This window comes from Meles meles, chromosome 11 (genome assembly GCF_922984935.1).
Source record: "Meles meles chromosome 11, mMelMel3.1 paternal haplotype, whole genome shotgun sequence".
NCBI classification, from domain to species: Eukaryota; Metazoa; Chordata; class Mammalia; order Carnivora; family Mustelidae; genus Meles; species Meles meles.
In genome coordinates this window covers 3733281-3755736 of record NC_060076.1, presented here as the reverse complement: position 1 = coordinate 3755736, position 22456 = coordinate 3733281, and the positions used below count along the sequence as shown (strand labels likewise).

The following is a 22456-nucleotide window of genomic DNA, read 5'->3' as shown; positions in this document are numbered from 1 at the left end:
CAGTGCCGTGACAGCTTCCCAGCCTGTGAGGACTCGGTAAGGGAAAATGGGAGAAGAGGCTACGTCTGTGGGTTTTCATTCCACCCCTGGGTGTTTCCGGGGTCCAGCTGCCCAGTGGAGGGCTGTCCTCGGCCCTGAAAGCACCCACAAAAAGGACGGCCAGGCCCCGCCTGAAGGCCTGGGAAACCAGCTGGAGAGGAAGCTCTTGGTGAAAGGGGACTGAACAACTGATGGTCAGAATTCCCCTTACAAGGGAGATAAAATCTGCAGTCTTCCGAGACCAACAGAAACCACTCTTTCAAAGTGAAATTGTCTTAAGATATTAAAGGACAGGAAAACCCAAGCCGGCATTAGTTGGACCCACTCAAAATCGCCACCAGGTTCATCCGAAGTGGGGTCCTGCCTCCCCACCACTGAAGGGTGTGCGCAGGCACATAGTCCGAGGAAGCCCCAGCCCACAGATGTTCCCATGAGCAGCCCCGAGACAGCGGAGTGCTGCGGAGTCGGCCCCGCATGCAAGGAGGGAGGGAGGACGACTTTCTCTGCAGGTGCTGAGAGAGACAGGGAGAGGGACGGCTCTGCAGGTGGGGACTACGGCGGGTGGTGGGGACGGTCATGGGCCGCTCTCTGTGCGGGTGGCCTGCGCTTGGTCCCCAGACTAGGTCCCATGCCACCTGTCTGGAAATCTCAGCACACGTGCAGAACGCCGGGATTCTGCCAGCCCTATACTTGAGAGAGAAAAGACCTCAGCGTTTACTCGGTGCTTCTCCGGAAACACCAGGCTGGGCAAGGCAAAGCACCGGCAGGCGAGGTCCTCGGGTGCCGGCATCATGGCGGTTCCCAGCAGTAGGCGGGCAGGCGTCCGGGCGCCCGGGCACAGCAGGAATCGTGTCCCACCCTCCTGGGCGCACACACAGGACTCTTCTGTGCTCCAGAAACACTTTCCACATCACCGTGCTACGTCCGAGCAGAAATGCTTGCAAGTGGACGGTGTGAAAACCGTACGCTTCGGCAGCCTATTCTCAGGGCTTGTCCCTTCAGCTGCCAGAGGTTGTACAGAGAACACGACGAAACACTCGTTTCTGTGACGCAGGTGACTTATTCGCTCCCAGCCAGGCTGAGACAAGAATTCTTCTCCATCTCCACTTCGCTGTCCTTCCTGGACGAGGTCAGGGTCTGCTGGAGGCCCCGACTGCCCGTCCCGCGGTCATCGTGCTGGCGGGCCAGGGCGGGAGCGGGGCCTCGCTCAGGGTGGCGGCTGCGCACGAGACCGTGGCCGTGCAGCCCGGGCTGTGAGGGGGTGCGCGCGTCTGGGCTGCCCCGAAACGTTTCCTCCCTGGGTTTACTTTCCTGGAGGAGGGGGTGCTCTGTGATGAGTCAAAAATACTACTTTTTTCAAAGACAAATCCCCTTTAAACGTACAAAATGTCGAGCGTAAAAATAAAAACTGTGAATGAGGAAGGTCTTCAAGCGACTGGCTGTGAGGGCCGTGCACACGTCCCTGACAGAAAGGGAGTGAAACACAGACCTCTCTCTTACAGAAAAACCAAGTGCAACAGATCGCTCCGTGACTTAGTCTGGCAACACAATGAAAATTGTCATGTGCTGACGGGATGAAGGGTTTTGGTGTTTGCCACTGGCTATTCTGGGACTCATTTAGGGATCACAAGGGTTAATGGCTCTCCGTCAGCTTACAAGGCCCATCCACTGTAAAGGCGACAGAAAGTTAATTAGGTGAGATCAGCCGAAACCCCGTTCAGGTTTCTGACTCACTTGATTTTGTGAGAAGCCAACGAGTTGACATATTCTGCCTCCGAAGGAGCCAAAATGAGCAGGCTGCTCCCATGGCAGCCAATCCGGGCGGTTCTCCCGATCCGGTGGATGTATTCGGCAGGTGACGACGGCGCGTTGTACTAAAAAGGGTAACAAAAATGAAGCATTCACAGATCAAGGGATTGCCATTAATTGGAAGTGCAATACCCCTCACCTGCCTCCAGGTATCCCAAGAATTAAACCCCGGTGCTATGGTTACCCTCACACGATCCCAAGGAGAAGTCACTCAACCCTGAAACCCCCGACTTCACTGGAAATAACGAGGCGCTGACACGCAAACGTGAACAGCGGCCAAGTTTCCGATGAGCAAGCCGCCTTCCTGTCCCAGTATCTCCTTTGTAATTTTACTTCTCCACAGGTCTCTTCATTTTCCTATCTGCATCTTTTCACCACGGTGACCGTGCAAGGTGAGGCCCGAGACAGGCGGGGCACCTTCAGCAGGATGGCCGCGTGACCTTGGCCTGCGTCCGTGGCAGACACAGCAGTGGGCAGAGGCCACAGAGGACTGGACGGGTTCAGGAGGAAGGGGCCGGCTGCTCGGACCAGAGTTCACTCCGTGGCCGGGCCGCCGGGAGCTGGTCAGCGCCACCTCACTGCCCTTCCAGCCAATCCCACAGGCAAGGAGCTGTGGGGCAGCGGACAGGCCGGTTCCCCTCCCACAGGGACTTGCTCCTGCTCCTAAGGACAGCATTCCTGACTTGAGGGACAAGGCAGACTCTAACTCGGCAGAACACATGATTTCAGATTCTCTAGGGCATTAACTTGGTCACCATGAAAAGGAATTGACCATCTAATCATCCTTCCTTTTTGTTCTTTGCTGCTACGCGACTCAAAGACCAGAGGCCCAAAAGGACTACAATGTATGGGGGAAGGGCAGGCACATGGATCTAATCAATCTCACGATACAGAAAAGCTCTGAATGATCAATTTTCTGTCCACTCCTGCCCCTCGTATTAAAATTATCCTGCCTTTTTATCTTCACTTTGCTCTGTGGCCATCAGGAAAGCAGACACAATGCCTCCAGTCAAAAGGCGGCCGTCTGCAGCAAGCAGATCAGACTTCCTCGCCAGTGACAGGCGTGCAATTCCACTAAAATGTGAATAAACCATGACTCACGTAAATGGGGCGCGTGTCCTCTGGCCCCACAGAAGGGCATAAAAACACCAGTCTGCAGACTAACGAAAAGAAAAAACGGAACCAAAACCACTAGACTCTAGTGCTAACACCTGTGCCCTCTGGCGAAGTGTCTAAGGCCAGAGGTACGGGTAAGACGCTGGCAGGGACTTAATTGCCCCCTGCAGGTCAATGTACACGGACACGGCTCTCAGGATAGCTGAGCCATCTCCTTCTGGCCACAGTGAGACCTCCCAAGGGCCCTGGTAATTCCTGCCATTTTCACATTGCTGGAACTTTGGGTGTGACATGCATTAGTCTGGGAGCAGGACAGCCTGCCCCTCCCTCCCACGACTGCTCAGTCTGGCTGGTTCCCTGCAGCGGCGGGGTGGGCTGGCTGGGTTGGGGAAAGCTATCTGGAGCAACGAGCAGAGAAGGCTGGTTGCTGCCTGGTTACCAGGGCAACACCCAAGAGGCTAATAATAATTATTCCACTTATAGCCAACGCATCTATTCGCAATCATGTATTCCCGCCTTGAGCTCATACCTTAACAACTAAAAAATTACCTGAACAATCCACGTGACTTGAGGGAGATCTAAGCCCCGAGCTGCAACATCCTTCAAAACAGAAAAGAATACGACTTAGGACTGAGTTTCTGAACCCTTTTTGGGCCATGGATCCATCTGATAATCTAATGCAAACGATGAGGGCTCACGACCCCCCAGTGTGCACAGGCGGGTGTACACGCACGCACACGCACACACACGCACACACAGTGGCATACAACTTCAGAGACCCACTGAAGTCCATCTGTGCTCGGAAATTCGAACTTGGGGGTAAGTTCTCCAGAACCTGTTGGTCAGGCCTCACCACCCACTCTGTGAGAACATACACTATTAGCCCAAGCACTGAAGTCAGGATCAGTTGTGTCATGTAAGAACTCTGGAAACTTCTAGCATGTGTTATTCCTTTCACATTTGCTCTGAGGAACCACTCTACAATCAATGCTTTCGTGGGTTCTTTCCCCCGCCCCTTACCAATCGGCAACGCCTGACAGCGACATGGCTTTGAGACGTGTGTGGAAGGTCACCCCGAAGGACTCCCTTGTGGAGGGGAGTTGCAAAGTCTTACGAGGACTTCTCAGGCTCAGAGCGCGGCAGAGACCAAGCAACGTCCCACCTCTTCTGCCGGTGACATCACAGCACCAGCCAGAGACTCACTTCACCAGACACGAACATTGCAAAAGCAAAGGAGATGTATTTTTTCTCTCAGCTCGTTGCCACCCAAGGAGCACGGGCTCTCCGCTCTCGAGCGTCTGCCTGACCTTCTGGCAGGGACTGGGGAACGGGTATCTCCCGGTGGTTAGGGACAAGCTGACGCGGGGCATTCGTGTCTGAGCACGACAGTCCTAACACGGTCGTCCGCAGTCGGCACGTCCTGAGCACTGACTGTGCCCGGCAGCGCGAGTGCTCCGCCTGCACTACCTCGAGGGCTCTTCCCAGCGACTCTGCGGCACGACGACTCCCGCCTGACGGACGGGACAGCAAGGATCGGACAGACGAGGTAATCTGTCCGGAGACACACAACTAAGAAGCAGAGGCAGCCCTCAAATCCAGGTCCACTTTACTTTTCCAAGGCCGCATTGAGCTATTCCTTCATCAAAGAAGATGCTGCATCCCTCATTAGCTCTCGGTGGGAACGCAAGAGCGCCTCAACCCTCCCGTGGGAAGTCCGGCAGGACCAGCGACACGACATACGCACCTGCCCTCCGACCCCGGTGCAGTCTCGCTCCTAGAATCCATCCCAGAGACACCGGCAAAAACACAGCAGGCTGCCTGCACAAAGCTACTCATTTCAGCAACATCTGTAATTGCAGGAGCGGAAAAGTCCCAGCGTCTGGCTGGAGACGGGCGGACTGAAAGACCGTCCCACCGACCCCCTGCAGCAGCGTGTCCCACGGCTGACACGGGAGGGAGGCGCCAGTGTACGGACACGGAGAATCTCTACCATCCATTCTGGTGTGCAGAGGAGGCCTTCGTGTGAGAAATGAGGGAAATACAAGTGTATCTGCTCACATTTTGAAAAGATATAACGGAGGAGAAAAGCCAAAAGCTCACAGAACGTTACCTGGGGGGGACGGGATTGGGGGAGGCAGACAAGGATGGAAGCCGGACCTCCTTGAAGGGACTTGGGTAATTTTGACGGTGAAACAACGTAAACGTTTTGACATCACTGGAGAGGCAACAAGCTGTCGTGCCAGAGGAAGGACGTGGTGCTGCCTATGGGATAGTCTTGCCAAAAAACAGAGCAAACCTAATCAGGTACAGAGCCCCAACTCCTAGTCCACAAGAAGTGTGGGGGAGGGAGGAGAATGCTGGCCCAATAAGAGTCAAATCTGGAACGTGGAGTATTTTAAAGCATGGACAGCCTGGTTTCTTCCGGACAAAAATCCAAAGAAAAAAAGAGGAGGCTACCAGAAAACAAGACATTTGATGCGTAGATGGATAAATGGAGAGAGGAACGGAGAGATGGCCAGGGAGCTCATGGCCGGAAGGAGGCTCACCGGAACTATCCCCTGCGGCTGTCTCTGGGTAGAAGGACTGGGTGGTTTTTATGGTTCTCTTTGTGTTTTCCGGTATTATTTGTCCATTATTTCCTCCCAAGTTTTTATCTAGAAAAATTTAAACCCAGAAGTTGGAAGAACACTGCGATGAGCTCCCATGAATCCTGCATCCAGATCCAGCAACCCCTCGTCGGTGCACATCCACTTCCTTTTCTCTACACACGTATTCTTCTGAGCCCTTCGAAAGGAAGTTGCAAATACCACTGTTTTATCCCTAACTACTTTAGCATGTTACCTCCTAGGTAAAAGGACATTCTTCCTCACAAGCACAATACCAGCATCATACCTAACAAATAAAGTATTAAACTTTTTTTTAAAAGATCTTATTTATTCGACAGAGCGAGCAAGAGCACATGCACACAAGCAGGGGGAGCAGCAGGGAGAGGGAGAAGCGGCTCCCCACTGAGCAGGGAGCCTGATGCGGGGCTCCATCCCGGGACTCTGGGATCATGACCTAAGCTGAAGGCAGTCGCCCAACCCACTGAGCCACCCAGGTGCCCCTCCTTCTTCCATTTACTAGCTGGCACTTTTCGGTAAAGCGCAGCTTGCCTTCTCCCCACCCCCTTTGCATGGAGAGAGCTTTCTTGGAGAATAATAACTGGAGCAAAGTCCCCGCAGGAGCTCGCCGAGACAGCCTTGTGCTGTGCTGCCCGGCGCCGGGGGCAGAAGTCAAGGAGGACACTGGCCACCATCATCTAAGCCACCGGTGTAGGGGGACCACACAGGGCAGGTCGGGATTGGACTGCCTTTGCTCCAATGACGCCCAAGACAGCGGGGTTCCTCTGAACGGTGGCTAGGCTGCATTTATTCAGTGTTAAGTGGGAGTTTAATGTACGGAGTGTTTTCAGACAGCTCCCACTGCCCTGAGAGCGGAGGGCTGATGTTCCAGAGCTGAAGTCTTTGAGAACACAATTTAGAGAGTTCTCTGTCTTAAAGGGGAGCAGGCACTGCTTTCTACACTAACCACAGTTGATGCCTTTAGAAAACCTGACGGGTTCTTAAATCTGCTAAGCTCTTGTTAAGAAGTTATTTATTTTATTTAAGTGCTCTGCAGTGGGAGATCCGTGTAGACAATGGGCTGTCTAAGCTTTACAGACAGGCTTTGTGAAAAATTTAATGCTCATCGGTTTAGTAAATTCAACCAAGAAACAAAGACAAAACTCTAATATAGCATATGACGTTCGTGGAGCTCACTGAGCACAAACACGCTCAAACAGTGGGGAAGGATGCCAGCAGCCTTCTTGGGACCGTTCGCTGTTCCATTTCCCGCTTGGCTGATCCGGCTCGGGGCGGTGGCGGGGGGGTGGGTGCTGGCCGAGACACCATCTTCCCATCTCCCACCGCTTCTTGTCTCAGGGTGGGGACCCTCGCTGACAGCCACCCTAGCTCAGGTATCCCCTGGACACTTCTGAAAGTCCTCCTTCCTATTCTCAGCCCAGGCTGCCACAGAGAATGGGACAGAGGGATAACCTCCAGGTCCAGGAACACAGAGAACGGGCCTCTACCATCCCTGCACAGCCATACCATCCGGGCAAGTCACCGCAGCTCCCTGACCCTCAGTTTACACACCTACGCGATGGCGGTAAGATCCCCCTGTTAATCTCATGTCATGAGGTTGCTGCGAAGACCGCATGGGCCTGCTCGTGTGAAGGGCACTGAGAATTCCAAATCCAAGGAGTTCCTCCCACGACGAGGTGGGAATCGGCACGGTGGCAATCGGGCAGTGGTGTGATTCCCCTCGCACCCAACCCGCGACCTGGGCAGAGCACGGCAAAGGAGCCAGGGTCTGCTCCATTGTCTGGAAGGCCGGCGGCACCGAATCGACAGGAAACTGACCTGCCCGAGACTCCGCAAAGGCTTCGGTGTTCTGCCCTCTTAGAACCTCAGACCCAGCCCAACTGTATTCCTCTGAGCTAATTAGGGCAAAAGAATTGCTAAAGTCAGTTCTGAAAGACACTCAACGGTGAGGCCTTGAAGGCCCAGGGCTTGACAATTGGCTGCCTCCACGAGACCAAGGAGTACAGATGGAAGGCAGCTTGCTCAGGTGCCAGCCTGTCAGTTGGATTAAAATGACTCATTTATTTACCCAAGAACCTCACAAAGTGCTTTTACTAACAGGGAGAGGGGGCCTGCTGGCTCTCTAAGCAAGGGACGCAGCAAATTCGCCTCTGCCGCCTTCCCGGCCTGCCAGAAGTCATTATTGCCGTGTGTGGAAAGCCATCAGCGGGGTACAGGCCCCCGTTGTCCGGGTGACAGATTGGGCTGCGTAATCAGAGGAGGAAGGAGAGAGTGCAGAAGCTGTCAGAGGCGAGAGATCTTGGCTGGAGCCGCCAAAAAACTGGCAACACGAGTTAGCGTAACTGAGTAAACAGCCAACCATCTCCAAATGATCTTGCCATTAACACGAATGAAATAAAGTGGAAAAGATCAACTTTCCCTCAAAAGCACGCCCCGGAGAAAACCAAGCAAGTCTGCAGTTATTGTTGGTGGTGAAGTGGCATTCCCGTGCCTCTCGCGGCCTCGCCTCCCAGCCTCCTTTGTCTCCCAGCCTCCTGGTGCAGTGGAAGTTCCCCAGGAGGAAGGGAGATTAAGAACCGCGCCGACAGAACAGTGTGCTTCAAGACAAAAAAAAAAAAATGGAGCAGGTGGAGGAAGGCAGCACCGGTGGCTCGTGTCTTCCGAAAGCACGTGCCGACGGGCAGCCGAGACGGAGGCCCATGGAGAACCGGCCCGCAGAGTGAGGGGAGCTGGGAGTGCCCCTCTGGGCCGGGAGAAAGGTGACCGCGCTGTTCTTCCAGGGACGACCAGGGAGTGCCGTGCGTACGACAGAAAGCCCAGGGCTGGGCTGCCAGCCGGACGCGGCGCAGGAACAGCATTTTCCAGTCACTCCGCGATACTTCCCTTATCGACTCATCCATATGACAGTGGGGATGAAACCCACTGTCCCCTCCTTTGGCTGAGGGTGAGCTCTTCACCAGAAGCAGGAGGAAATAGTCTGTAGGTAACCCAGCATCTCCAATCAGATTCCTTTGATTTCTTAATTCCATTTAGGAAAGTGGGCTCGGAACTTCCAAACGGCTCCTTCCTGCTAATCAATCCCTACTCCCGTCTCAACTCGGCTTCTTAGATCTACTTCTCTGGGGAACACAAGCTGACACCGGGAAGGCGTCAGGAGCGCCCTTTCACAGACTGGTCTGTCCTACCCCCACTGCCCTCTCCCTTCTGCCTATGCTTCACACCCGCAAGGCCTCACACAGTCACCGAGAACCCACAGGACACAAAGCCACGCACCAGGTCCTGAAAGGCCACATAAAATGAGAAAGGTCCTTGCTTTAAGATTGTTCGTAATTAGGATGAAAGAAAACACGCACACACACACATCCGTAAGTATTCCTAGTAACAGAAAAGTCGGCGGGGAGGAAAATGGATCGGGGGAGGGATTTTCAAGTCGTAACGAGCAGCACTGGGAGTTTCTGAGTGGTTCCAGCGCAGTTCCCAACTTCTCATATACGGACAGTCTTCTGAGCTCGTTAAAACATCTTGGGATGAGGGGCGCCTGGGTGGCTCAGTTGTTACATGTCTGCCTTCGGCTCGGGTCATGATCCCAGGGTGCTGGGATCGAGCCCCGTGTTTGGCTCCCTGCTCAGTGGGAAGCCTGCTTCTCCCTCTCCCACTTCCCCTGCTTGTGTTCCCTCTCTCGCTGTGTCTAAGTCAAATAAATAAAAATCTATCTATATATATATATATAAAGATCTTGGGATGATAAATCAAAATGGCAAACAGAACAGTATAAGGAGGAGGGAAAACGCCCCTGCCACGACGGACAGCACGAGTCCGCTCTACCCAAAGAAGCCCGCTCTCCATCTGCACTGTCCTGCCGTGGCCACCGCTCCTCATTAACACTACGGAGGCTCCTGGAGAGCATGCAGAGGGCCTGGCAAGCAACACGCTGCTTAAAAGGACACAGAGCAAGAGCATCTTCGCATCCTCGCCGCCATCTACTGCAGTGGGTCTCCTGTGCCCAAAGCTCTCGGGCACCAGAAGCTTCAGGCTGAAGCAAATGAACCTGGCAGAACCAGCAGGAGTTCAGAGAGGGTGAAGGAAGGGCTCCTCTCACCAGAGACCATGTGCTCAGATCTGGGCTTAGAGATGACCGGAAATGAGCCCTCCCACCCCCAGGTGTTCTCCGGTGATCTTCGTTGCACAAGGAAGACGACGTGAAGCTGGCGGAAGGTGAGCACACTGGAAGGTTCCTCAGCAAGCGAGCGAGCACACACCAAGAACCTTTAGTGACACCAGACTGCAGGCAAGTGAGAGTCGGCTTTCTCTGCAGCACCCGGGACTGGCGGGGGGGGGAGGGGTGGGGGTGGGGGTGCTGTGCTCTGCTAAGTCAGGGGTGCTCCCTGGCTGGCTGACCTCACTTTGCCTGCAGGTGTCAACCACACGAATCAAGGGAAGTCGTCACAGGCTTCTGACCCCACTGAAAATTACCTTTAAAAAAGAACGACCTTCACTTCCATGTAAACCTACTAAAAAGACCAAAAAAACCAACCAAAACACTACTTCATATCCCTAGAGCCCACTTGGAGACCCAGAGCTGACCCATGTCTGTAAAAAACACCAGGAGATTTGAAAATTTTCTACCAGGGACAAACCCAACACCTTAAAGGTCAAAGATAAAACATTCTGTTTCTGTCTTAAACTCCCCCACAAAAGTTCCTACCGCTCCTGTTTCAATATGGACAACCTGTAACATTCAGCCCTCAGTCCACCATGTGTATGAAAAAGGGGACTTACTCCCACGAGCAAGCATAACGGCGCCTCTCTCAGTCTTCAGAAGAAGGCAGGCAGACACTGGTGGTTTTCAACACTGTGTTTCTTGGGCCCCAATATTCACCCATTCGGCTCACAAACACTGAGTATATATGCGCACCTGCTCCGGGCCAGACACTGACATGGGACCGCAGACAAGACACAGTCCGTCCCTAAGGGCTCGCGATCGTGGGGAGAGGACACTTAGACCAGGCGTGATGAGTACCATAAGAAGGGCGGGCGCAGTGGGAATGCCTAACGGGGGAGAACTCGGGCTCCCGGAGCTCACTTTCTTCAAAAACTGAAATTGAAGTCTCAGGAGGGGCTCGTCCAAGTCCGGGTGGGCTTCCCAGGCAGAGGGAATGCACGTGCGAAGGCCCCAAGGCCAGGAAAAGGACGGATGCTGCATTTGGGGGTGGGCAGAGGAGCCTGCCTGGCTGAGGGCAGGGAGCAAGGAGGGAAGCGAAGACCAAAGAGACAGGAAGGGTCAGGACCCAGGAAGTCTGACTGGACACGGTAAGGACCGCTGGCGAATCTGTCAGGTAGATCCCGTGGACTCATCTTCACGGCAGACTCGCCCTTTGGGGGTGGGGGAGCGCTCCCACTGTGCCTGATTTGCCAACGGGCTCCGCAAAGTAGGGGGCCACTGGTCAGACTCGGTCTTCCTCAGGAGGCAGGCGGGCCAGTAGTGACCATTCCCAGATCGGGACGACCGAATCACAGAGCCACACTCGTGTGAGAACTGGCACCTGTGATAAAACGGGTGACCGGGTGGCCCCCTCCCACAGGAGAAGCAAAGCTTCATTCACGCGTAAACCCTGCCGTTAGGGAGAGAACAATGCCTGTTGCCTTGAAAACTGAAGGCAGAGCAGGGGCTCCTTAAAATGCAACTTCACGGGCGCCTGGCTGGCTTAGTGGGTTAAGCATCAGCCTTTGGCTCAGGTCACGATCCCAGGGTCCTGGGATTGAGACCCACGTCAGAGTCCCTGCTCAGCGGGGAGTCTGCTTCTCCCTCTCCCTCTGCCTGCCACTCCCCCTGCTTGTGCGCACGCTCTCTCTCTGTCAAATAAATAAGTAAAATCTTAAAAAAAAAACCCAAAAACAAAACCGAAAAGTAACTGCACAAAGAAGCAAGGCCTGGAAAGGTGAGCCAAAAGCCAACAGTCTGTTCCGCCCGGCACTCGCCCTTGGGACAAGCCAGTTTCAGGGCAACCTCGGGACCACACGGACAGGGACTTCTCAGACACCCAGCTGGGGGTTCAGTTGCATCATCCAAGACGGCACAGGGAGGGAAGATACTTTAATGTCAGGAGCCGGCGACAACCATGGTGAAGTGAATCCCCAGAGGCAGGGACACTGAAGGTGTGAGTTTTCAGTCTCAAAAGAGCACATCAGAGGCGCATCCAAGGGGCCAGCTCTGTGCCGGAGGCAGCAGCCACGCAAGCCCGCCATGACCGAGGCCGAACGACCCGGTCGCGAGAACCGCAGGGCAAACGACAGTCTGAGGCAGCAGCAGAGAGCGTCTGTGCAAGCGCGTCTATTTTCCTTCTGAAAAAGGCGAGCAGAGGCAGGAGAGGGCTTCTGTCGCAAAGAGACTTTCTCAGCTCTAATTACTTCCGAAAGCTGTAATTTACACGTTTTTGGTGGATAGAAATCGCCAAGATTCACACATTTTCAGACCAACAGCTGCCACTATTAGTGAGCAAATAGGCAAGACTTGTGCGCGGCGGCACAGTCAGATGACACGCCAGAAGTGCAAGGCGACCGGCCACACCCTGAGGGGCTGGCTGCGGGGGACCTGGCGAGAGGAACGGCAGGGGGCCCAGCTTCCTCGTGGAGCACAGAGGGGTACGTACCGTACAAAGGAGGACGCCTGTCTTGGAACGCGAGAATTCCTGAAACACTGCTGTCCTTTCCTGTAAAAACAAGGGAAGACACAGTCTTACAACTCTGAGGTCAGACCTAGCGCAGTAGGCTTAGACCACCTAACTCCCCCGCTTCCTCCTGCTCGATCTGTTTTTAGGCCCTGAGAGGCTTTACCGAGAAAAGAGGAAAAGTAGACCCTTCCCCCCTTCCAGGACTGGACTTGTCGGACTCTGATAAGGTAGCGGAGCTTCGGGGGCAGCACGTCTCAGTAACACAGGGCCAGGTCTGGCGCAGCCTTCAGGAACCGCCCATCCCAGGACCAGGCAAGGCCCAAGGCCACGAGTGACTGCGCTCCCGGTTCCCAACTCAGAATCTGTTCTAAACACGTTTTTCTACAGGTGGTCCTCAGGCATCAAGAACCGCCTTTCCTACAGGACAATGTTTAAAAAAAATGAACTTCAAAGAAAATTTAAAAATGATAAAAACCATACATTCTAACTGTATAAAATTGTAAATTTTAAGGCAGAGGAAGAAAACCAAATCATTGCCCCACTCAAAGCAAACAAACAACCACTGTCAGCAACCCCTTCTGGGCAAGGGACCCAGGACGTGGCTTCTTCAAGAACGGCAGTTGCTACTTCTCCTACTAACGTGCTCTCGTGCCAACAGAACACGAACGTCCTGTCGCGCCACTAAGTCTGCATTCGGCTCAGTCAGTGCTCCGTGACCGGACCTGGGCTCTCTCCGACTGTTTGCTGTTAGGCCCAGGGCTGGGGTCAACACCTTCATAGGTACTTTGTTGTACAGGTGTTCCATCAATCCCTTGGGGGTGGAACCCTAAAGGCAGTCCGCTGCACCACAGGGCATGTCCACTCAAGAGGCCTGCCAAGGGCGCGCCCCACGTGGCCCGAGCCACAGCACGGCAAACAGCTCAGACCTGGCCGTGTCCGTCTGTCAGCAACGGAAAAGGAATACAACCAAAGCACTAAACGTGCGGGTGGCTCGGGAGCAGGAGTGGGGTCTCCCTCACTCCGGTCCTTTGCATGCAGCCCTGTGCCACATGACTGGAGGCCCTGGGCCGAGCGGGTAACGACGTCAGCACGCACAGAGCAGCACTAGCACGTCCCACAGGGAGGACGACGCTCCGCAGGCCTGAACTTGGCCTGATCCGCACAAAACCCCGTGAGCAGAACCATCACCACCCCCATTTCCAGATGAAGTTATCGAGGCACAGAAAGGTGAAGTCACTTCTTGTCCAAGGGACCCGGACACCGCAGAGGTTCGGACTGGCACAAGGACCCGGGGGCTGGGTTCCCGAATGGCATCCAGGCCTCGGGGAAGACAGCTGCAGTTGCCCAGAGTGCTGCAGTCTTTAGAAGGATCACGTTTAATGGACCCACTGTAGAGTGAAAGTTAGAAAAAAATCAGGAAAGCTCATAAAAGCCTGTGAGATGCCCTATGGACTGGACGTAATGTGTTCAGATTTGGGGTAAGGAGAAAACTGCCAAACCCGGAGGGTTCCTCACAGCGATCAGGCAACAACTTCTTTCACTTCTAACACTTACAAACGCGGTCAGGACCACATCGACCACCAGCGGGAACATACTAAGGTCACGGCAACAGCGGCCAGGCAGGTGGGACTGGGAGTGTGGGACGAGAGCGCCAGTAAAACGGTATCTAGAGGTCCTGACTCCCATCTTCTACCCACCTCATGAGAAGGCCGTGGAGGCTAGACACTTAATAAACAGAATGGTAAGGGGCAGGCTGACCATTTGGGAAAGAGCGAGAACAGCAGTAATGGTACCGAGAGCATGCACGAAGCAGGTCCTCCACCGCGCACGTGCTCTGCCTTCACTCGGTGCGTCACCGCGCTGACCCCGTGAAGTACCCGTGTCACCGCCCTGTGAGACACGGGCTCACTGGGGCACAGGGAGGTGGCGCGCTCTCCTGGGGCCGCACAGCCGGTAAAGGCAGAGGCAGGACCAGAGCGGGCAGCCGTGAGCGCCCTGCCGGACCACTGCCCTTCGAGTCTGAGGCAAACGGTCTGAGATAATTTCACTCAGAGCTTGCGCACGGCTCTGCAAATTCCTAGATCCTCCCGGCCGGGGCCGGTTCCCTTGTCATCCTTACGCCCACCCTGCAGAGGGTCTCGGAGGAATTCAAGACGGAGAGGACGAGGAACAAACACTGTAAATGGCATGAAATTAGGAAATCAACAAATCCAACTGGATCAGGGGCCTTGAAGCTGCAAACCAAGAGTGTATAAGGTGCACAAAGGCTGGACTGTTCGGGAAACTCTACCCAATCTTGTGGTAAATAAGAAGCTGTGTCCTTGAGTGACCTTGAGCAAGCTCCCTCCAGAGGCTCCACATCCTTAATTATTAACACAACAAAAGCGAGCACAAGAAGGGGCCTGGACTCGACTTTAACGTCTCCTTCGGCTCTGGAGATGCTGTGTGTTTTCAGGCTGGTTCCAGTCAAGTCTCGCTCTGACTCCTGGCCGGCTCTCCCTCTCTGGGCGCCTGGTCACCTCCGTCTAGGACAAGACGGCTACTCCTCGCAGGGCCCGCTCGTCCCCCTTCCACGCCAGCGTGCCCCCCTCAGTCTGCTCTCTGCCGACCGCCTCAACGGAACGCGGGCCTCGCAGCCCAGAACCTAAAATCGGGGAGCCGCTCTCCTCTTCCTCCTGAGCGACAGTATCACTCCGAGCCGAGACAGAACGGAGACCCTGAAGCCCCTCTCCCGACCAAGGTGTTAAGAGCGAGAGCGCTGTATCTTGTTGACAATGACAGCAGTCGCGCTCAGCAGTACCATATGGGAGCCACAGTTTAGCTCCATTAATGCTCTTAATTTGAAGACATCAAGCCCTAATTACACACTGGGTACTAAAAAGGCAAAACCCTTCCCCCGTGCCAGCTACTTAGTGGTACTCTGTTGCCTTAACAGCTGGTTGAGGCAGACTCGGGCCAAGACAGGCCCGTGAGCTCTCTCAGGTGGAAGAGGGCAGCTCCCGGAGCACGAGCACACGGGAACAATGGACGCCCCTGCCCGGCCCGCACAGCCGTGGGGGCTGTTTCCAGGGCCAGCGGCTCGCCCACCTGAGGCGCGTCCCCACCCGGCCCGGTGAGGTCCCAGAGGGAGGGCGGCGCCGACCCTGAAGGACACGCTCCCGCCCCTGGGCCTCGGGTGGGCTCCCGCCTCCGCTCCCGGCCCGCGCGGGGCTCACCTCCTGCTCCAAGTTGCCGTGCAGCCGCAGGAATTTTAACGGCGTGGACGCAGATGGCGGCTGCCCGGACGCCGGGGCCCCGAGGCGGCTCGGCAGGGTGCGCAGGAAGAGGTGGTAGTGGAAGTCGACGAGCTCCCAACTCGAGAAAAAGACCATCATCTTCTGGGCTTCTTCACACTACACCGGGACAGAGGGGGAGAACCACCACCGGTCGTTGAGGCCAGACACGAAAATGAGTCCTGCCGGCCCCGAGCTGGAAACGCGGTGACGGGCAGCTTTGAATTATTCCACAAAAATAGCCCCGATACAACATGCTACGGAGCGGAGATGAGAGGAAGACGGCAGGGCTGTAACTGCGACCGGCTTTCCCGAACCTGAGACAGACACGCGGGAGGCTGCCTGCGCCCCGCCAGGGCTCGCCCTCCAGCCCCTGCACCCGCTCCTCCACGGCGGCACCAGATCTCGTAAGCACAGAAATACCGCAGTCCTCCGGAGCCACGAGCACAAGACTCTGTCTGCCCACATTCAGCGTGTTTCCGCCGCCTGTGATGCTCCTGTTCTCGGGCCCGGAAGAGGATTCGGGGAGACTTCGTGTTGCGCATGGCCGCTGGCCCTGACCTCTGGTTCTTTACCACAAGCCCGGAAGCACTGACTGGCAAGGTCTGCGTGTGTGTCCGGGAGGGCCCCTGTGTTTGCGGCGTCAGCACCTGACACGGAAGACGCGACCTTCCTCCCTCGGCTGCGCCGGGCCTCCCGCGTGGGCCCCGGGTGCGGGCTCACCGTGCACTTCTGCAGGATGAAGGCCGCCAGGGAGACGAGCCTCAGTTTGCTGGGAACCAGGGCCACGTGCTGCTGGAGACTTTCCGGGATCGCAAAGCTGTCGGGCTCGCTGCCAGCTGGGAGAGGGGAGGCCTCCGCAACTGCTCCGCCCTGTGGGCCAGACTGGCCGCGGTGTTCATCCAGGACAGAAATCCTGACCGGATTGAGCAAGCTGATATCGGCCAGCCGGGTCACACCTTGGAGCAAAAGTGAGAGGCAAAAACCGGTGACGGGAACACACTGTGAGACCAGTCTCGTACATACAAGCCCCCACACCACACGTCCAGGCTGATGAAGAGGCTCCTTATGGGAACACCAGGGCCGCAGAGGCCTGCCCTGCGCTCGATCTGGTGGGGGAGGCCCAATGATTGCACACCAGCGTTTCTCAGCTCTGACCTGGGCAAGACCACTGAAAGGGTCACTAATAGCGGTCTCTTCTCACCCCCAACCCCCTCAAAGGTTTCTATGGTTCTATGTACTGATAAAAGGGTGTCACAGGATTCTGTCATGGGTTTTATAGGTTTACAGGCCTTCTCAGAACCTTTATTGTATTGACACACACCAGGAATTTCCTTCTTTCTTTCTTTTTTTTTCCCTCAAGATTTTATTTATTTGACATGGAGAGACAGAAAGAGAGGGATCACAAGCAGGGAGAGTGGGAGAGGTAGAAGCAGGCCTCCTGCTGAGCAGGGAGCCCGATGTGGGGCTCAGTCCCAAGACTCTGGAATCATGACCCGAGCCGAAGGCAAAGGCCTAACGACTGAGCCACCCAGGCACCCCCACACGAGGAGTATCTAAGAGCACGAGGAAACGCATGGCATTCCCCCAACTTCTGAGCACAGAATCATGGATTATCTCTCACAATCAACGTGACTTAGGATATATTTGGAGAACTGGTGTGTACACACTGTCATAAGGCCAGTAAAACAAGGGAACCAGCCCTGAGAGCACACGGGCTGGGTTGTTTTGAGAGGGTAACTCTGCCAAGCCCCAGTGCCCCATCTATGAAGAAGAGCTTGAGATGTCCATCTCGTGAAGATGGAAAGACAGAAATGAACCTGAAGTCTCTGTTTAAGGGTCAGTACTCTTTAAGAGGAAGGTAGGCTGGTAACACCCACAAAAACCCCTCATGACACCTCTGGACGGACGGGAGTCAGCCCGTTCTCCTCCTCTCGCCCTGCCATGAGCTCGGGGAGCACTCTCCTAATGGAGGTGGCTCTGGCTCTGCCCTGCCCTCCCTCCCGCAGCCCAGGGAGCACGGGAGGGCCTGACGAGACTAGAGGAGGAGGGCAGGGCAGGAGTCCGAAAAGGCAGTGCCTTAGGGACACCTCCCTCTCCAGCCTCTGTCCCCAGCGTCCAGAACCACCGCGGACAAATGACGCCTGTTACATCTACGTCCTCCCTCCGGGTTAAGAGCAAGGAGCACTCCTTTTCAACTCACCTTCTGTGAGTGTCGCCGACAGTAAGACGTTCTGTCGTTTCTGGCACTCGGCATTTACAGCGTTGAGTATCACCGTGATGTCCTTTTCAAAACCCAAATCCAGGATTCTGCAGTTTCGAGAGGGAATTTTACTCCGCATGTGAAGTAAAGACTGCAACGAGCCAGCAGAAACAGCTCTCTCCCCCACTTTTCATGCTCCTGGGTGAGGCTCACCTGTCTGCTTCATCCAAAATCAGCCACCGTATCCGACGAAAATGAATGTTCTTCGTGGATTTGATATGATCCACCAGCCGCCCAGGAGTCGAGATAAGGATATTTATTCCTTTGCGGAGTCTGTTTAAAATGATGTATCACGAAAGAAAGTAAATCACATGGGGCCAGCTATATCAACAGAAAACACCGCAAACAGGCACGGGAGACAGATTCATGTCTAGTACCAACGTGCACAGAGTGAAGCCAGGACAAACACGATGTCGGGGGGGTACAAAGACAGAGCTGAGTTTTCATTTTCCTCCACAGTTTCTCTGGTATAGAATGTAATTATTAAGATCCAAAATTATATTAAATTCATAAAACCTTGTATTTGAAAGGAATCTGTACTACATAAATCAATGCCCTTTATCTGATCCATGCATCCTTTCGTTCTAGAACAGTCCAGATCGATGATCATCTAAGCCTATTCTTGAAGGTTTCTGTGCCAGGGACCTAATGAGTTATCCCACACAAATGTGATCCAACGGCTAGACTGTTTACTTACACTGAATCTTTTCTGTAACCTCCACACAACAGGGCCCAGCTTTGTTCTGTCGACTAGGGAGAAAAAATCTAATTTCTTACTCCCAAACATCTTTATCCCGTATTTCCACAGCAATAAAAGCTTCCGATTTTTAGCTGAGTATATTTCCAGCCTCTTCTGAAGTTAAATATGGTTGTGCGCCTACATTCAAGCATGGGACAGGAGGACAAAGACCACAAGTATCTTTGGAGGAAGGACATATGATTATCTTTGTTTCTGCTGGCAGGGAACAAGATGTGATGGCTGGAGCTCTAGCAACCCTAAGACTATGGAGTACCCTTAAAAATGGAAGCTTCACTTAGCAGCACAAAAAGATAGACGCAACTTAGATCCTGATCCCAGAGCACCATGCCAGCCTGGGATGGGCTACTGCAGGCTTCTTAAATGTGAAGAAAAAGAAAACGGCCACATGTTTGTGCCACTGCTGTTTGTTTTGTTGTTATTTATGGCTGAATCAAACCTAACCAATACCTTTAGGTTTCAAGTTCAGTATTTACTCCTCAATTACAAACTGCACACATGTGACCGGGGTTACTACCGAGCACTAAGATACGACACGATAAAGACGTTTCACAAAGAATACAGACGAATTTAACTGTTGCAACATTTTGTCCTGACCCCCGATACCACTTCCAATACAGAATTCCGAACCAGTGTTTTAGATATAAGAAGCAAAGTGTAGAGCATTATGTAAATTTATGACCTTGTTTTTGTGAAGCCAAACAAGACCCTAAACTCCCAATTAGACAAAAGAGAACCGCCAAGGGGGTGGACATGAAACCAGGGGGACTCAGGGGTGCCAGGGGGCTGGACAGAACTTGAGAGGATAGTGAGCATCGCTACCAGCCACATCAGAAGGCAAACCCTTGTAGGTTCATCAGTATTTGTCAGGACAACACCGTCAGGAGGTGACCACTCCCTGCTGCCTCAACCAGTCCCTGCGCTCGGGGACGAGGAAGCACAGTTTGAGATAAGGCTCTCTCCAGGGTTAGAAGGACCAAATCCCAGTGACTAGGAAGGCAGAACAGACAGATCCAAACAGGAACGAGTAACAAACAAGGGTCCCCATCCATACCTGGCCTTTTCTGATTTCCTTCTCTCTCCTCCCATCAACACTCCAGGCACAATCCAGGTAAATGGCTATGGAAAGATAGCAGACAAAAATCACTGCAAAGCCCTCCTTAAAGATTTTATTTGATAGAGAGAGAGAGAGAGCCAGAAAGCACAAAGTGGGGGGGCAGTGAATGGTAGAGGGAGAGGGAGAGAAGCAGGCTCCCTATGGACGAGGGAACCTCAGGTGGGACTCCATCCCAGAACCCTGGGATCACAACCTGAGCCGAAGGCAGACACACAACCAACTGAGCCACCCAGGTGCCCCATTAAAGCCCCCTTTACTGAAGATACAGAGACTGATTCCAAATTCTCTTTCCTTAGAGAAGCTGGGAGAGAGACCCGGGCTTCTCATTGTAGGAGGTATGACTGTGCAGACACAATTCCTAGGCCTCGCCTCTGCCATGGATAGATACCAGCAGTATTCATTTAAATTACGGCTCTATAACTAGCTTCGAGGACAGCAAGAGAAACGGGCGCTTTCTAAATGATTCCAGTAGCTTCTCTGCCTTTCCCCATGGAGCCTGAGTTGAAAACACATTTCACTAAGTCTACTGCCTCTTCTTCCTTTCTGGGTACAATAAAACCCAAGCATAAACCTTCCTTATTCCCCACCCTAGACAAAAGAAAGGACAGCTCAATTCTGGATCAGTTTAGTAGGCTGGCAGGCCTTGGCTCTGAAGCCCTCTCTCTTCTTTCTTAAGTCCTTTAGCTTTCCATGCGATCCCTTCGTGGTTGTCCCTGTGAGTCTCCACATGTGGCTTGCCAAGGACCACGGGGAGCAAACTATGGCATAGTAAGTGCCAGGAAACACTTGTCATCTCAGCTAGAAGCTGGCAGTTAGTAAAGTCTAGATAAGTAAAATCCTACAAATTATACCTGGGCAGAGCAGAGAGACCCAGGGAATCCAGAAAACCTGAAATAATTTCTTGCTTTTTGAAAATAAAGATAAGACTGGTAGATTTCTCTTTTCTCAAAAAGGAAAACAAAGATAAAACTGAACTCCTGGCTCACCTTACCTTAAGCAGTTTCTGGACAGTGTCAAAGCTTTGCAGAGCCAGCTGTAAAGAGTGAAAAGTTACAGATAATAAACAAGGTTGTCCCTCCTCCCATCCACACCGCCCCCCACCTCCAACTTTTTAAAACCTTTAGACAACGTAAAGTGATTAGGATTCCACTTCGGACCTTGAGATAAGATTTATGAAAAACAAAATTGGATACAAAGCATCTACTCAGAACGGAAAACCTTATTTTTACATTCCTTCTGGAACTTGTCAGTTTGGAGACTGCGGACAGAGAGACTGCGTCCACTCCTTGGACATGTACAAAACTAGCGTCTTGTGCTCCCTCTGCTGGCTCAAATTCCCAGAGTGCCACACAGAGAAGCCCAAGTCTACAGTGCACATGGATGGAGAAGCGAAACAGCATCACCCTGAATGTGCCTCCCTTCGGGAAAGGAGAACAGAACATGCAGGAGGGAATCACCTGGAACAGTGCTCAACAGGCTAGCCTCTGGGCACACGCCTTTAAAGGTGGTATGAGGTACCCTTCAAATATGCCAAACAGGGCACTGAGAGGTGGTCACGCCCCAAGTTTATTAAAGGAACAAAATCAAACAATCCCAGTGGAAACTAGAGGAGGTGAAAATTAATGTAGGTTATAACCACTAACAGCCATCGAGAAGCCTCAACATAATCCCTTTATCCAGGGGTCTGTATACAGTTGCCGCATGCTTAGTATTCACGGTGCATCCTAGGGAAGTACAAGTTTGCGGCTGTAAAAATTTAAATAGCTTCATGCCTGCTCCTTCACAGGCCTGAGCCAAGATAGGGCATGCAGGCTGTAGGACAGGCTAAGTAGAACCCTCCATCTTCACGGTCTGTTCTCTGCAAGGAAGTAATCAGCATTTGATATAGAAAACAAATACCCTAATCTAAACTCGCCTCTCTAGGCCAATAAAATAGATCAGATGGGAGAGATTTCCACCAAGAAAGAAGAAAAACGTGAAGAAGCTAAACTTTGAAGAACAAGTGAAATCTTTGGTACAGCAGCCTCTTAAAAAAAAAAAAGCCTATTTTAGGGCCAACGGCTCTAATTTTTAATTAAGTTGTAAAACAAACCAAAAAAGTAGAAAATGTAATTATTTTAATTCCATTTAAAAGTACAGAAATTTATAGTGTCATTAGTTTTTAGACAATAGGGAAATGCTTTTCCATACTCAGCTTATGATTTTCAAAGAGTACTTGAATTTTTCTCCTTGATGGGAATCAAAAGGATGGTCCCAGGCAAAGGTAAGGATGCAGCAGGGAGAAAAAATGGAAAAAACCCACTTTTAAATTCAAAAGGATCTTACTTCCAAAAGGAAAGTACCTGCTTAAAACCCTACCCGAAGGTGGGACAGCTTACCTCTCTTGTCGGCACCAGAATCAGGGCATAGGGACCATCGCTGCGCTATCAATACAGAGGGAAAGAAATGCCATGAGTGGATGGACGAAGGTCACAGGACTCCAGGTGGACAGAACTTGAGGGTGGCCCCTTGCACATGTCAGCAGCAGTCTCATTAAGGAGGGGACTACGATGCCCACTACCCTAGTATCCTATTATTATGCAACCTTGTTCTAAAGGTTCCGGCCCATGCAATCAGACAAGAGAAAGAAATACATATAAATTCGGAAAGCAGGAGGTACACCCGTCATTGTTAGCAGATGACATTTTAGCCTAAAACAAAAACCTGAAAAGAATCAATTGAAAATCTACCACAAAGAAGACAACTTAGTTGAGCGGCTTAATGTAAAATTAATAGTACACAAATCTAT

General features: G+C 52.9%; 1 protein-coding gene across 1 annotated transcript in view; it reads right to left on the bottom strand.

Moving 5' to 3' along the window:
* DDX31 (DEAD-box helicase 31) overlaps nt 1-22456 on the bottom strand; it is a 67784-nt gene that overhangs the window by 32096 nt on the left and 13232 nt on the right. The window contains exons 7-16 of the mRNA XM_046023025.1: nt 22047-22091; nt 20660-20701; nt 19606-19670; nt 17948-18067; nt 17735-17841; nt 16255-16490; nt 15475-15651; nt 12239-12298; nt 3514-3564; nt 1774-1913 (exon numbers count right to left, since the gene is read on the bottom strand). Of these exons, the coding sequence (XP_045878981.1) occupies nt 1774-1913; nt 3514-3564; nt 12239-12298; nt 15475-15651; nt 16255-16490; nt 17735-17841; nt 17948-18067; nt 19606-19670; nt 20660-20701; nt 22047-22091 (1043 nt within the window). The remainder of the gene's footprint in view (nt 1-1773; nt 1914-3513; nt 3565-12238; nt 12299-15474; nt 15652-16254; nt 16491-17734; nt 17842-17947; nt 18068-19605; nt 19671-20659; nt 20702-22046; nt 22092-22456) is intronic.